This window comes from Channa argus, chromosome 10, assembly GCF_033026475.1.
Source record: "Channa argus isolate prfri chromosome 10, Channa argus male v1.0, whole genome shotgun sequence".
Taxonomy (NCBI): Eukaryota; Metazoa; Chordata; class Actinopteri; order Anabantiformes; family Channidae; genus Channa; species Channa argus.
Window position 1 is genome coordinate 22,444,915 of NC_090206.1, and position 16,251 is coordinate 22,461,165.

At 40.2% G+C, this 16,251-nt stretch overlaps 1 protein-coding gene across 6 annotated transcripts in view; it reads right to left on the reverse strand.

Moving 5' to 3' along the window:
• The window catches only part of fstl5 (follistatin-like 5), a 147,970-nt gene extending 133,795 nt beyond the window's left edge, over positions 1 to 14,175 (reverse strand). For 4 of the 6 annotated variants that reach the window (XM_067519174.1, XM_067519172.1, XM_067519173.1 and 1 more), the window contains exon 1: positions 13,603 to 14,175. In XM_067519174.1, coding sequence (XP_067375275.1) covers positions 13,603 to 13,625 — 23 coding nt within the window. In that variant the 5' untranslated portion in view covers positions 13,626 to 14,175. The remainder of the gene's footprint in view (positions 1 to 13,602) is intronic. The other 2 variants (XM_067519171.1, XM_067519175.1) reach the window with 2 other exon arrangements.
• Positions 14,176 to 16,251: the final 2,076 nt, after the last annotated feature.

Sequence of the window (16,251 nt, forward strand, 5' to 3'; positions counted from 1 at the left end):
TGACTTTCAGAAGACTTAGTTTGTTTTGCATAAATAATAGGTTAACCAGAAAGTGGAATTTACTCATGATGCACCATAACATTTGTTTTTCTGAGGTTCTGAATAAGTAAGCTGTAGACTTGCATCACAATGTAAACTTCAGACTAAATGATTAAACATTACTGATGATTTTAAACTCTGCTGGTTGGTCCCTGTACTGTTAAAAAATGACTAATGCCATCACTAGAAATGTTTCCAGTCAAACTGAAACCAAACTGTACAGCTGAGAAATTGGACCACAGTAGGGGCACGCAGCTCCTGTGTAGCTAGCAGCGATGTTCTGGTTGGTTCCATCTTCCTCTGCAAACCAGTGATTTCCATCAGAGGCTTGTTAGAAATTATTCAAATAGTCAGCAGGGTCACTGAAGGGGAATTGGAAGTCAGCAGATAAACTGCTCTGCCCCCCAACCTCACCCTTCACCATATGCTTCAACTGACACATCCCTGACCCCCTGTGGGCAGATATTTAAGCACGCTCAGCGGTATTTCTATGTACAGATCAATTTGGTTGGAGTGCTACAGTTTGTCTCTGAGATATCTGGAGAACAGTGAGCATCTGCTGTGTGTTTGCTGCCCAAGCACCCTGCCACAGCATGTCTTATTTGGCAGAGTTATCATGGCACTTCTCAAACTCATACATCCCCGGCAGCATTGTATACTGATAGAGGACTCCTTCAAGTTCAAAGCACGTCCAAAACCACAGGCAAACATTTCCCCCTAGGGTAGTGCTTCCGTTTGGTCCTTGTTCTTCCTTTACAAATGCTTAAAATGCTGTGCCAATCTCTCAGATGAAGTTTCATCCAACAAAGAAACAGAGAGATGACTTTGAGTGTCATACATGCCTAAATGAGTATCTCATATACAGGAGTATTCATTTCATGGCTCTGCATGATGTCTGTATGAATTGTTTTCAAGGCTTTTCTTGCATCTTATGACTGCTTTCCTATTATTTTTGGTGCGCCAAGGAAATGTCAGCTGCTTCTGTGGTCCTGTGCATGGAAATTACTTGCTTGAGGTTTAAAAAGGACATGCTGAGAATGTTTTGCATAGGGCAAAAAAAAAAAAGGAATTCAATATGGTTTTCTGGTGGTTCTGGAGAAAACTCTACCAGAGAATACTACTGTACATTTCTTTCTGCAAGACTTGCAGTCAGTGAGTCAGTTAATAATAAATGGGGGAGTCAGATCATAAAAAGGGGCAGCACTTGCCTAGAGGTTAGAGGAGTTGGCTGGTGAATGAAAGGTTGTAATCCTAGCAGCTCACAGAGTTTGAAGTAAAGGGGTAACAATCAAGCCTCCTGCAGAAGAGACTGCCCCTGGTCAAAGTACTCAACCTAAAATACCTACTGTGAAACTACAGACTGGTCAACAGTGTAGCAGGGGAGTGAGAAAAGTCCATAATCTGATATTTGACCTATACATTTTGTTTTATTACACAAATGTCCGAATGCAGGCCTTATAAGGTTTTGCTATAAATTGAGCTTATGCAAAAGCGAAACCCTTTGATTCCCTTCAATGCCATGCAAATCAAAGCTGTTAATTACAACACTGATAACAGGCCTGCACTGCTAATTTATTAATGATGTTTTACTGTTTCCAGAGCAACCTGTTTGCTGCGGGAGCGCTCTCCACATCCTCTGAAAAAGCTGAATTGATGTTTCCAAAGAGCAGCTGTAGTACTGTACATGCTTTAGACAGTAAGATGCCATATAATTCCAATAGAAATAATAAGTAAAACACTTAAAAACTGCATTATTAACAGGTCCATATACTGTCTCTTTCAAGAGCTATTATTTATTTTATGGTCTTTAGCAGTGAACAGGTTTTGCTCAGTTGTCAAGGTAACAAATATTGTACTGTATGTTGACATACAGGCTCGACAGCTGTTACGTTTCCTTTATAGTAATTTTAGCACTTCTCATCCAGGTTGACTCAAAAGATCTTTCTATTGAGAAAATGTGCAATATGGTTGAAAGTAAGTTATTTTGTCAAACTATTTTTCTAAGCCAAAAATAAACTTGTGACGTTGAAGAATAGATTTGTCATAAAATATAAATATTGTTTTTGCAACTTTCCACCAAGTCCTCTTTTGTGCAGTAAAGCAAAAGTAAAATACGGATCTGCTGCCTTTTTTTTTGCCAACAACTTGGGAGCATAGCCATCGCCTTTTTCAAGAAAATGTCATTTTCTGGTCAGGACTGTTTTTGTTCAGACATGGTGACTTTTATGATAGCTGTCTACTCGTCCTGTTTATTCCAAGCTGTTGCAACAGCTGGAAACATAAAACATATTACCTCCTTTATGCTAAAGGATTTTTAGCTAGAAAAATATCTGTTCTATAATCGAGGTGCTTACAACCTGAAATGCGAGAGTTGTCACGACTGGAATGTAGCTTGAATCAGAATTTGGAGAATTACAAAAGTTAAATATTTCCCCTTTTTAACAGGTAACATCCAAATTATTAGCCTTCTAGTTCTACAAAACTAACTTACCTTAGATGCTGAGAAAACAGTTTGTCACAAAGTCAACATTTGGTCTCTGAATGGGGTTCTCGAATTTATAAAAGTACTTGCTTAAACAGCCCTTTTCTCTAAATGATCATGACTTTAACTGGACTCAAGCAGAACTAAATGTATTGTGTTAGTTTTCACTGATTTAATATTCTGACGTGACACATCTCATCAGTGCTGCCTTTTTCTCAGAGGACTGTGCCAGCTTGAACAGTCTTGTCATCCACCCAGAGTTAGGTGGTTTGAAGCCACCCCCCTGACAAAACCATCATTGTGTAATCACCAGCTATTCATCTAAAATGACATGGTGACAGATGTTTTGGTGAGAGGATGTATAGTGTCTTTTTGCTATGAGAGCACTTCCTCTGTAGACACCCAGCTGTGCTGGCAGCTGTATCTGCTGACAGCTAGCATGGATTCTGCTTTGTGTGCAGCCCCTAATTTTCTTGTGATCCTCATATTCGGAGGACAAATTTGCATTCAACATATTTAGCTCATGTTTCTACACAAACAGGCCCATATGCGACCTTACGGTTATTCTGCAGTCTGTCTACCAATTAGGAGTCTGTGCTAGTACTTGTGGAAAGTATTTTTGACAAATTGGTGCTTAAAAAGTGAAACGCAGAGGCCACTGACACCTGGGGAGTTACATTTAGAGCCTTTTGATTTCCTTTGCTGTTAACTTCAGCACAAAAGGCATCAGTGTCTCATGGCACATTAACCAACTCAAGCTCACCTCTATGCCACCTCTTAAACAGCAGCATACTCTTGAAATGGCTAAAATGCCAACAAAGACTTCACTAACTGTATCCTGGTTTGTACTATTCGCACCAAGATAATGAGCAATAGTGGCTACAGTGTTGAAATGGGCTCTTAAAAAAGCATGGCTGTGCTTTATTTCATTCTTTTCATCGGAGGAGCAATTTACAAACGGGGGGGGGGTTTCTTTGTGGAGCTTAAAATGAGTCCAAACACTTGGGCCAAATCTGAACAGGCACATAAAATGCTTAGGCCCGAACCTGGCAGAGCCTTAATCATGCCTCAAATAATCTGGATCATGTCCAAATAGGGCTGTCACTTGAGCTGTCTGATGTCTTTTCATAATCACCACGATATATTAAATGTACCAGCAGTTATGCTAATGGGTTAATTCATTAAGCTAATTAATGCAGTAATTTGTGTATATTTCATGTCACTGTAATTGTCTTTTTAGAACATGTAGGTGTTTGGTAGGTAAAACTTTGTGTTAAGCATTAAAAAAAAAGTTACTAATTTGCAGAAAATAATTGGCTCAATATTGACTAATATGCAAACTCATGCACGCAGGTGCCCCATAGTCTAATCATATGATCCAGTGCACTGCAATCTGAGCGTGAAATGTAGCACGTTGACCATGTGATGTGCTAGAAGGAGCTCGTCCTAAAAGAGCAGCACCCAATAAAATGTTCTTATAGGTTTTCAATAGTCAATATTTAACTGCTATCTGCTTTAGTCAAAGTTGGTTTTAAAATGACTATTTAAATGCTAAAACCAGCACTCAGCATTTGAATTTTCTGACTTAATTAAAAGCCTTCTTGGCACTGTTGCACAAACTGAAATCCTTTAAGATTTAAAAACTCTTGCTAACGCTTGTTTGTTATGTGAGACATGTGTGATAGTTCGCTGATCCAAACACTTCTCTTTGTCTTATGCAGAAAATATTTGTTAGTACAAATTCATCCCTCTTGGTTCCAGCTGATAATTTTCTTACAGAGGCAGAGTAAATACTAATGCATTTTGAGAATCTCTGTTTTCACCTTTAAATATCCAGGGAATGAACACATAACAGTGCAGCCGGTGACTCCAATTTGTCTGTTTCTTTTTATACACATTAAGCCCTTGTTTGATGCAACTATAACTTCTGTGGGATTCTGATCAATGACAAACACATCACTGGAAGTAAATGGGCCCACTCAAACCTATCACAGAGCCAGTTGTTGAGGAACTGAGGAAAAGTGTCACACTTGAAAATTCTCTTTCGTTTCTACATTGTCTTGATGTGAGCTCACTGCTGCAGTCAACATTATTTCCAGCAGCAGCAGAAATATGTTTTCAGCAAGCAATCAGTGATAAAAAAGCCACTGCACACTATCCTCTCAGGACCAAACAGACAAAGGCTACGCTAAAAACCAAACGGATCCTTTTGCCCCAAAGTCACCAAGATCCGATTTTTTTTTAAAGATGTGAATAATGATTATTTTTTAGGTGTGAATAAACCAAATAAGATCTGGGCCACTTTTGTATCTGGTTTCAGATCCAATACCTAACCAATCTCGACCACACTCAAAGCAGCCAGATCAAAATTCCTGTTTGTGTTTAGCTGTTCACAGTCGAGCAAAAATCAACACAGAGGAGATCAACAACAGAGATAGAGATGGGAGGAGAGTTAAGAAAGTTTCAGATTTGTAGAAATTTATTGCAGCTTCTGTTAAACCCCAACGGGAAGGAATATATCATATTTGAGCAGTTTTGAGTAAATTGTGTGATTTGTCTGTCACACAAATTATGTTGCTGTCGTTATTATGAGCGTGACTCATGTTTCAATTACAGTTGTGTGTGCGTGGGAGTTTAGGGCCCATATGGCGTTCACTCTGGAGTCGGGCACACTTGACTTACAGACACGCACGGTGATTTAAAGTGTTTTAACCTATAGCAACAAGCTGATGGACAGAGTGGAGCATTTACACAGCTGGCTAGAAAGAATAATTAATGCAGGTGTAGGAAAGTTAAATTGCAGCACACAATAGCTTCAAAGAAACCAGTCTAATCATTCAAAACCCCGTTACTCTCTGAGTTCACTGCCCCGTGAAACAATTGGTGCAGATTTCTTAGCATTCGTGGACCCTGGCTTTTGCTGGAATCCGAAGAAGATCTTGCCGTCGCCAACCCTCCTTCTGAACCCAACGGGAAACTGCTACTCCAATATCCCTGATTCATTAGACAGGACGCATGGCTCCAAATGCCAAGCGGATAACAGCAGTGTATCGCCATGCCACCAGATAACTGATAAAGAAGAAGATAGGCCCTTGTGTAAATTTGCTGGCATGTTGCGATGACATAATTCATTATTCCCCATCCTTTTATGAAGCAGTTATCTGTTTTGTTCCGATATTTATCGAAACTCATAAAATGTGATTACACTGAGCTTTGAACCTATGTGTCCCACTAAATCCTCTGTGCATTCCTGAGGAAGAATGTAACAAATGCCTCCTGGGAGTGGGTTTACTGTGATGTGTGTCTGTGTGTGTGTGTGTGTGTGTGCATGTGCTTGTGCGTGAGATTAGATAAAATCTATATGGGGCTGTGTCTCCACTATATTTATATTTATGCTTACATGGCTGTCAGTCATCTCCTTTTACACCCATACTTCTAATTAAGTTTTGATATACTCCACTGCCACGATAAGGGTCATACAAACAGATCATTTTTTACATGTTTGGAATATTTAGTGTGTGTGGGAAAATGAGAGGCTGTGAGGATGAGAAAAAGTTATTTTTCTGCCATACTTGCGACTGCAGAATCCAAGAGCTAAATCACTTTCAAAGTTAATCTACTATAAATCCTGGCAGGCAGTCCAAATCTAGGCAGAGAAACTTTTGAAATCAAATGTGGAATTTCAATGATCCTTGCACTCAGAAGGTAGGTGCCTCACTGCAATACCAGAAACAAAACTTCTTGAGCACATCAGTATCTCATTTAGCTCCCACTTGACTTTTACACTGTATATATGATACTGCGTGATGAATGAAAGAGCTTCTTTTGGAATAAAATACGGTAGGTGTCAACTGTGTGAGGCAGGTGCATAGACTGAGAAGAGGCAGAGAGATTTAGACCAGGGAAAACATTAAGGAAGTCATGAGGGTAACCAAAGTTCAGCTGGTCAATCACCAAAACAATAATGAGCCTCTGATGTGTTTCGAAGTCAGCAGCCTCCTTTGTTCTCAGCAGGGACTGTAGCTGTTTCGTGTTATGGCTTTCAGTGATCACTGTGACTTAGTGCGGGATCCTGCAGGGACAAACATTATAATCAGAATTGAAAAGCAGAATGGTTTCTGTTATGCTCATCAAAGTTAACATTTTTCTTTTCTTATTATGTTTCTGTGTATTTTAATACAGAAACATAATAAAAATGTACAGGAAATTTACATGTCATTTTTTGCAAGGTTAGTGCACTGATGCATAACTGCTTCTACTCAATGATGGATCGAATTTCCCCAACTAATTTATCATTAGTTACTTTTTAAAATGACGAAACAAAAATTTTCTCCAGCTTTGGAAAGAAAAGTTTGATGTTTTAAGAATTACACCTACTTAAAAGGGAAATGACTGCTTAAAGCAAACACAATTATTAGTATGTACAGTAGTCACAGCCAGCAGATGGCTAACAAAAAACTGGAACCATGGTAAAATTAAAAGTAAATATCCTTTGTATGACACTTTTTAATCAAGGAATATTCATTGTAAATAAATACAATGTTAAAAAAAAAAACAGTAGATCTTTTTAACTTGCAGGAATATTATGTGACCATATTTTGCCTTCTAAAGTTCAGTAGCACTCATAAAGGAGCTCTAAGCTTTCCCACAATATATCATTTGTGTTTGATCCACCCAGGCAGTCCTGCCTGGCAGAAATGCCAGATAGCACACTGTGACCATTCTCTAGTTGCTAGTTTGTACTGTATGAAAATTTGAACTAATTCATCCTCAGAGCATGCACATTATTCATCACAGCTCTGGGTGACCACCCAGTGAGAAAATGAAGTGATTATAATGTATCTTCTGTCATGCACAGAATTTCTGTCTAGCCTGGCATGACATCTGAGAATTATAAACAGCCTACTGTGTACTATCAACTGCGATTGTACCCTTGGATTCATCCAAAATGCAGAATTATTAACAATTAAGAGCATGAGTGAGCAACACGGCACAAAACATTTCCAACAGTTATCCTGCACAGCAGACGTTCGAGGACCTTTTAGTGCAATGACTCCAAATTGCACCTGTAAGTTCTGTGTGGCAAAGATTTGATAGCAGGGACTTGGACATTATATTGGCCACATTACAAGCATTTATGACGCTGCATACGAGCCAGTGGCGGGACAGACCTTGACTTTTCTTTTATAGACATTTAATTTATAGACCATTTCAAATGTCGTGACATACAGGCTGTCGCTGCAACTCTGCAGAAAAAAGCCTGGCAGAGGTACATGGCACTCCCATTGTAAGCAGTTATTATATAATCATACTAATCTGATCAACTGTACTGTCCCTGGAACAATGCCTCCACACTTGGCCACAGTGGCTGTGAACAGTGAACTGCGACCTGTGATGCCATTAAAATGCAACGCATGGCCAGGCCACCCCAACTCCCGCTTCCCAGTGTCGTACACTTCCAACCAACAGTAAACAACAGCATTATTATCTCAGGGACAGACTGTTACGTTGCCTATCTAGCCTTGGCCACCAACACCCCCTCCCACTGAAACATATTTTACAGTGCCTCGAGCCACGCTTGCCAGCAGTACATCAACAGAATTAGCACAGAAACCTAAAGCCTGTTGACCCTCACCCTTAAGGTCTAATGCAGCGGCTGTTATGGTGAGCCAAGGAGCACTGAGAGAGTAAAAAACGCATCTCAACATTTCACCCAGCCTTGGCCTTAAAAGTAGCCCCCAAAGCTGTCTTTTGTTGTACTGAAATGGGTTATGACAATAACAATTTAACAATCCACTTGGAGTTCGATCAAGACATGGAGTGAAGGAGGTCAGGCTGCGGAAATGTAGAACTGTTTGAAAAGTCAGAGACAAAGCGTTTTACTGTTGCCTCTAGATTGATCCGTGAAGCAGGAATAGAAAAGAAAGGAAGAAAAAAGAAATGTTGCCAGTTTGACTTTACTGCATTCAGACTAGACCTTCATCACAACAGAAAGTAAAGCACCTGCTAATAATGTAAGTTTAAATCTCAGCTGTCACTGCTGCATGCGATAATTAAACAGCCCTTCTGTTTGTTAGCGTGTGTTCAGCAACAGCCGGATTAATATAAATGTGAAATTCAATGTGCACGATAGGAGAAAAACAGTCTTTCACACCATCAAATGAACCCTCCTGCTTGCCAGGAGATGTAAAAAATGTCAGGAGGTAGTGTCTCCCAAACATGGCAGCGGGATAACATATCTCAATGTGTGTGGGTCTACAGCACAATAAAGATTCCACATATTGAGGAAGGGAACAACAAAGACAGACACAGAGACACAGATGGGAGCTGGCAGCAGTTAAAGCTTAGCTCGGAGTGGGAAGAGGGGAGCTGGAAGGGGGGGAGAGGGATGTTAGAAGTGTTATTGTTGAGGTGGGGCTTGGGGCCGAGCAATCGAGAGATTAAACATGCTACCTTAAATGTGTAGCGGCTTATTGAGATGTTACTGAAAAGATTTAAAATGCAGATTCCCATAGGAAGAAGAACTTGGGTTGCTCACCAGCTCCATTTGATTGCTGAGATTGTTTTAAATGTGCAAATGTTAAATGGGATTTTTATTTGATCTGTTACCTCATGTACAGTACACAACAAAGACAGTCACCTTTCATACCAAGATCTGCTGGTCAACTACAGCTGGAGATTTTTCGGAGCAGTATAAAAATAAAAATACTACAGACGGGCCCATTATAAAATTGATGTTACTCTCCAAGTTGTTCCAGTAGAGTCAGTGTGGCAGAAATTGACAGCTCTTAGGTGTAAACATATGTACTGTAATAGTGAAAAAGCCAGCATTGCTTAGAAAGAGCATGCACTCAGCAAATGTGTGGGTACATTCAGAATCAAAAACAGGTGGCTCATTTCAACAAATACCTAATACATCGTAAAAAAAAGGAAAGATTCAATAAAGGAATAGGTTATATAAACTAGGAATTGTGGTTATTTATGTTTTGGATCACAGTGAGATGAGAAGTTCACTTTGTCCTGTATCTGTATTTAACATTTTCACACTTCAGTGTCTGCAAGTTAAAAACACAAATGTGCTAATTACATTACATGCTGAAATAGTTTCCTGACAGACAATCCGCTGGGTGTGGTGATGTCTCATTACTGTGAGGTTGGAAAACAGTGGAGATGCTGCACAGACGCGTATGATAGGCAGCATGTTGTCACAAACACTACAAATGTTCATTTTTTGTCCGTGTATGGATTTAGCAGATGAGATGCAACATGTTAATCAGTAAACTTTGGACAGAGTCAGACTCGCTGTTTTCCTGGGCCTCCGGCTTTTATGTTTCACGTCTCAGTCCTCACTTAATGTGCAGGCCTCTTGCGCTTCACTAGGAGCTGTGAAGATACTTGGTCTGTTTGTGGTTTCATCATGTGACAGAAAAAGAGCTATAACTAACTATATTAACTATAAGTTTTGATGCACCTAAAGTCTTGGAACATTTTGCCCACTAGGATTCAACACAACATCAGATACAGATATAAGGAAAAGGAATTTAATTGTTATAAGTAGGAGAATAAAGTGGCACTTTAGCAAAATATTAATAATGACTCAACAGCTAATTTTGATTCCAACTTCTCATAAATACAAATGCAAACATATTTAAAGAAGACCGCAAATATATGTTTAACGCAAAGTTATAACAAGAAGTAATATGTTTCAAGTAGCAGGTCAATTAACCCCCTATAGACACTGTCTGCCAAACCACATGTTGCCGTTTAGTCTCACAAGCCAACACTCGCTCACTCTATACATATAATTAGAATACAAAGTATAAAGAACATATTACCTGATGTGCATAACCTCGCAGAAACCCAGACATCATTTATTCCAAACATATCTATTTACTCGATGAAGCACCGAGCAGAGCCAAAATACCAGCTGACCACTCAAAGCAGCCGACATGCTCCTCACACGCGCGTCAACATGCTTTGCATTGAAAATGAGGTGCACTGTCTACAGAAATGCAACACTTCTGGGCATTCAGCCATATACTGTAGATAGCTTTAGTACTACCTGCCCCAACCTATGAAATTTCTGCCACCATTCCAATACAGTGGAGGCAGCAAATTTTTCTTCAAGCTCAAGGGATAAAATGCGTTGAAGATTTTGTCTTTTAAAAATAAAGGCCCAAAATTACTCTACATGAGATCTACTGACTTTTCTGTTTCACTGGAACCAAAACCTGTTCAAATACAACCAAACCCATCAGCACGGCATAAAACCAATGAGTAATTTTGGTCAACTGACCCTTTAAATATCAATGTCCATCGCTGTGCTGCTGCATGATAATAAATTCAGATGGTTTTCCATCTGGCAGGATGTGTAAATCTCTATCTGGTAAAAAAAAAAAAAAAAACTCTTGTCTTTCTCCTTAGAAATCCACACACTGTCACACACTGGCTCAGTGTACAACCTTGTTCCATTATATTTAGATCAGTAGCATTTTGATGGTACATGTTGGAAAGCCACCTAAACATAATGGATTGTGTAGCTCCCTGCCTTCAAGAGAAGCTGGCATTGTTGCAGTATAGCTGCTTGATCTCCCATGTTTGTTTAGTGTCCCAGTAGACGCCACCGGAAGCTCAGAATAGCACAGTAGCCCTAAGTAGGCTTGTGTAAAATCACAATATTAGAAGTGGAATACAAAAACCTGGACGTTTAAAGTGAGCTGAAGCGTGTGTGGATGCCTCTGACATCTCTGAAGAAAAGCCACAAAAGTGACAGTCTGAGAAAATATGCTTCTTAAAACCAGTTTGCTCTTTAACACAGCTCATAAAGACATCTTAGAGGGTAATTGGTAAAGATTTTTTAACCTGCTGTGATGCTAGGACACTTGAGATCATTGTGAAGACCCTAAATCGGTGTTATTTTCCATTTTCAGTGGCAGCGCAATTTTGCTCCCCAACACAGAGCTTTATTGTTGTATCATAAAATCTGCCAGCTACTACCAGCTACCATTACTTGGTGCACACACCTTTACACAGAGTGCTTTTCCTCTCAAATCTGAAATGCTTTGATCAGTTTCCTAGCATTTTTTTTTCTTCCCTTCCTCGTGTCAAAAGCAATATTGACTCAAAAGCTTTCTGCTTCCCCATGGTGCTTCAAGAAAGTCATTGTAATGAAAAGCAGAGCAGCTCCATTAACACCACTACCTGCTCAGCTGGCATCGTCTCCTACTTGTTGTTAAATGGCTTAATTGGATCTGAGGTGGAAAAAAACACACAAAAAAAACAAGGAGTGGAAAGACTTTTTAGTGGTGTTGGTGTGGTGGAGCAAATGGTTTCCCTGTGAGAATATTGTGAACGTTGTTGTTTTGCTTTGTTAATGTCCTCATGGATTAGAACACACCTCTGAACTCAGAGTATCACTTCAGTGCAGAAAGCCTACAGAGCCATCGTGAAAATGAGCTTTGTCCCATCTCTCTCGCCCCGTGTCTCTTTACAGCTCAGTCTGTTATTAATGTAGTCGAGCACATCTGTCAAGTATCCCCACTATACTCTGCGCAATATATATAATATATAGCCTGTATTAATGCTACATTACGTGGTCCCTGGTTCGTATTCAAGTGAATAACCAATTAATAAGTGCAGTCTTGAAAAGCAGATCCACTCGTTCATCTAATGCACCACAGGAAACATATTTTATCTTGTGCTTTCAAAGAGCGTTCACAGATAAAGTGAATGCATTGTGGGAATAAAGGGATTGAAGTTGGATCGTAAAGGCCTACAGATGGCTGAACGTTCAAACTGCCTGATTTCTGTGGCGTTCACACATGAATTTCAATTACTGTTGCAATAAGTGGAGGATTGTGTTGGGTTTCTTAAGTGTCTGTTTGGCCCGTGAATCACAAAATACACTATGTAAACTGCTAAGGATTTGAATTATAGTACAGCTGTACAATTCTTAAGTTGCTACCAGAGAATAATTAAGATTCAGAGAAGTTTCTTTTTTAAAGGGAACCAATCCACTCTTCCAAAATAGAGGCATTTGGAGCCTTTAATGTTATAAGATCACACTGCAGAAACATTGGTACTTGAAGAGAAGAGCTGCGGTATTTTGCAGGATCAACATATGTAAAACCTCAAGAAGCTAAAGCTGCTGAATCACATTTTAATCAGCCATGTGCTGAAATGACAACAATAATCACAAGTTTTCTATTTGTGCTTAAGTGCAGAACTTGAGTAAATGTAATCATTTCCATCCCTCATTCACTATTCTGAATATAGAGTTATTATAATATCATTAGATCCCTGTAGATCATGTTTTTCTAGAGCTTCTATAATTCCCAACACAGAACCCCCTTCAAGGGATTTCACTCTGTAAATCCGAGTTGTATTGATGGCAGAACTTAATCTGGTTTAAGGTATCTTTAACTCCATCTGCTGCGCGGTCGTGGCCACAAAGGGGGACCCCACATTTCATCCGCAAACCCATCAAACACCCCAATTAATGGCCATCACCGGCGCAGCAGCCTGTAATGTGCTGCCAAATGAATCGGACGCAAAGCTCGGGATGGAAAAACCAAAGTATAATCCCTCTGCCGCTAACGGTGTCACTCAGGGATTAGTGTGCCAAGGAAAAAAATAACACACTAAGTACTACGCGGATAAATTAAAAGCTCTGGGCAACGTGCTGTGGCTCCGGGCGGCTCGAAAACATCGATTGTGTTACAATGGGAAGTGTTCGTGCTTCACACTAACAGAAACTATAATCTCAACTTCGGGTATTCTGATATCAGGTGATTTGCGCCTCCGGGAACGGGCAGGCGAGTAAATTGAAACGGGGGGGAAAAAAAAGCTTAAGGCAGTAGATTGGAAGATATTTTCTGAGTCAAGGAGAGTGACCTGCTGGATTATTAGAAAAGAGTTGTGGCGCCTCACTGATGATGAGGGTTAAGCTCGGTGTCGGATAGCGAGTCACACAGAGACAGAGGGACTTTTCTATGGATGGAGCTTTAATAATTAGTCCACAAGAAACACAACACAGACACACACACACACACACACACACAGGGGAATCAGACATGTTTTACCTGTGTGTCCAGACGTATACCATCCAGGAGAATAATCCAAGCGAGATTAGTGGTGAACCAAGGAGAGCAACACTTCTCACCAAACTATTATTAATGATAATCTCCGCTCAAATCCACCGCTGTTGGGAGGTAATTTCCGATGTGGGGAGAGAGAGATGCAGTCAGGAGAAGTTTGCACCTAAAAGCAGTCAAAGGGCAGATTTGTTCATCCGTTCGCCAAATACCTTCAGTGTCGAGGAGGCCGACAGAGGAGCCAGAAGAAGTGCAGGGAGTTCAGCACCACGGCAGAGTGGACAGCTCCGACGGCGCAGCGATCTCACCGCGGCCGCTCTCGGGTCTCGTGTGCGCCACCGAGGCAGGAGCCACCAGCCCCAACCTCACTTACTGGCTCAGTCCCGACCGGATTTACATACAATCACGCGGGAGGGAGGGAGGAGAGGGAGGATGAACCAATCGCAAATATCCCGTAGTAGGCAGTATAAGCAGCCGAAACGAGGACAGGCAGAATGTGGAGCGGCTTAGTCCCACCGTCTCCAAACGAAACTGTCCTTGACTAAGACGGGAGGAAAAGGAGAGAGGGGGAGTTGGGCGTCTTTATGACTGCCCCACTCACCCAATCACTCACTCACTCACTCACCCACTCACTCACTTACTCTGCGTCCTACACACACACATAGGTGTGTGATCCAGTGCTGGACTGGCATATAAACACAGTAGTGCTGCATGTACATCGGTTTAGTCAGCACACTGTAGTTTTACTGTGTGATCTCCAGGTGAAGTACTGCTAAAAATCGCCAATATATTCAGAATATTTTCATTCAGAATACTTCGATGTCCTGTTTAGTCATTTATTAGCGTCCCTTCTAACTTTGCCAAGCTTTTTAGTCAACTAACAAACGAGAATCAGTGATATTTTCTATCCTGTCAGTTGTTGGCCTCCTTTGTCTGCACTTAGGGTTAGTTTGTGGTGCCTACAATGTGCTTAACCTAAGCGTTTTCATTTAGTTCCAATTTTTGCTACATCTACTTTAAATATAAGGTGGAAATGCTGAAAATTCTAGACTAGTATTTTTACCTGACCGCGACAGATTCACATTTTACAGACACATGGTACAGCGTGATTTCGGTAAACTATATAACACTTTTATCTAAAGCGCTTTTTTACATTCACCCATTCACTCACACACCAATGGTGCTGGCTGCCATGCAAAGTGCTCACCTGACCCAGGTGTCAGTGTCACTTTGACGCGTAGCTGGGACCGGGGATCGAACCACTGACCCTGTGGTCCATGGTGCCATTGCCTAGTCACTGTAATCTGTAATTGCATTGTCCTGTCATTGTCTTCTGTGTAGAGTATTTTTACTTTTGATGCTTTAAGTATATTTGGCTGATAAAACTTTGTTACCTAAGTATATTTCTTAATGCAGAACTTTAACAGTAAAACATTTGGGTACTTCTTCTATAACCAGTAGTACTTGCTGTTTGTTGCACTCTGCACATTACAAGTGCCCACACATACTTACACAACAACAACAAACTGTGGTGAAGGTATTCGGATCTTTAAGTCTTTATTTACTACACAGTAAATACATTCCGCTACAGGTAAAGGTCCTCCATTCAAAGTACCTCTGCAAAATAATCAGGAAATATAAAAGTTTACATACTTTTTCTGATGCAATAATTGTCTCTTTAATGTCACAGTTCGAAAATGTGGCACTTTTTCCCAGCTGTGGACATGCTTTCATCTGTAGTACATCTTTGATTTTGTACAATTTTATTCCAGTTTTTTAAACTACTAAAATACTCCGTACTTGTTAACTTTCACCTGTGTCTAATTGCACCGGTACCATGTGAACATCTGTCAGAAAAGAACATACTGTAAGCTCCTAGACATTCTGTATCATCATGTGACTAATGATGATAGTCATTATCATATGCAACCATCCAAAATAAAAAAAAAGTCAGCGGAGAACAATGACATTTTTAATAAAAGTTAGAGTCTTCAAATTATCCCGTAATGAGCCACAGATCATAAAATGGACTTTATCTTTAGCCCTACCTAAATTACATGCCAAAAAAAAAAAGCTTCTCCACAGGGAGCTCATTAAACCCAACTGTTTCTATAGCTACCAACAAACAGCATCAGTAGATATAGAAACTTGAAGGTAACCTAACTGTACACGGGGAGATTTTCGACCAGGAGTAGGTGTAGTATTCCCCTTAAGACCATCAGATTTATATTTTCTGTGATATACGATGTGCTTCATTTACAGGGAATCACAAAGTTGTGTTTGATGATGTGCAACTATTAAACTATTGTTTTCATATGATTTTCAGAATTTAGACTTCAAAATGTGATGAGAGTTTGCACTGTATGGCAGGTTGCACTGGTTGAATGCCACCACAATATCTACATACAATATGTACTTCTCTTTTGTCGTCCTGTTCAGTGTACAGCACTCACAAAACTGTATTTACACATGTCTGCTGTATCTCTCTCTGCAAAATAACTGAGGCATGTTAGCTTTACTGCAGCTGGAACAGAAGAACAGTGTGAGGATGAGCTGTGCTGCTTGCTAGCATTAGTCACCATGACCAAAGAAAGAAACACCACCAACACAAACCTTGGCCGTGTCTCAATCCAATCC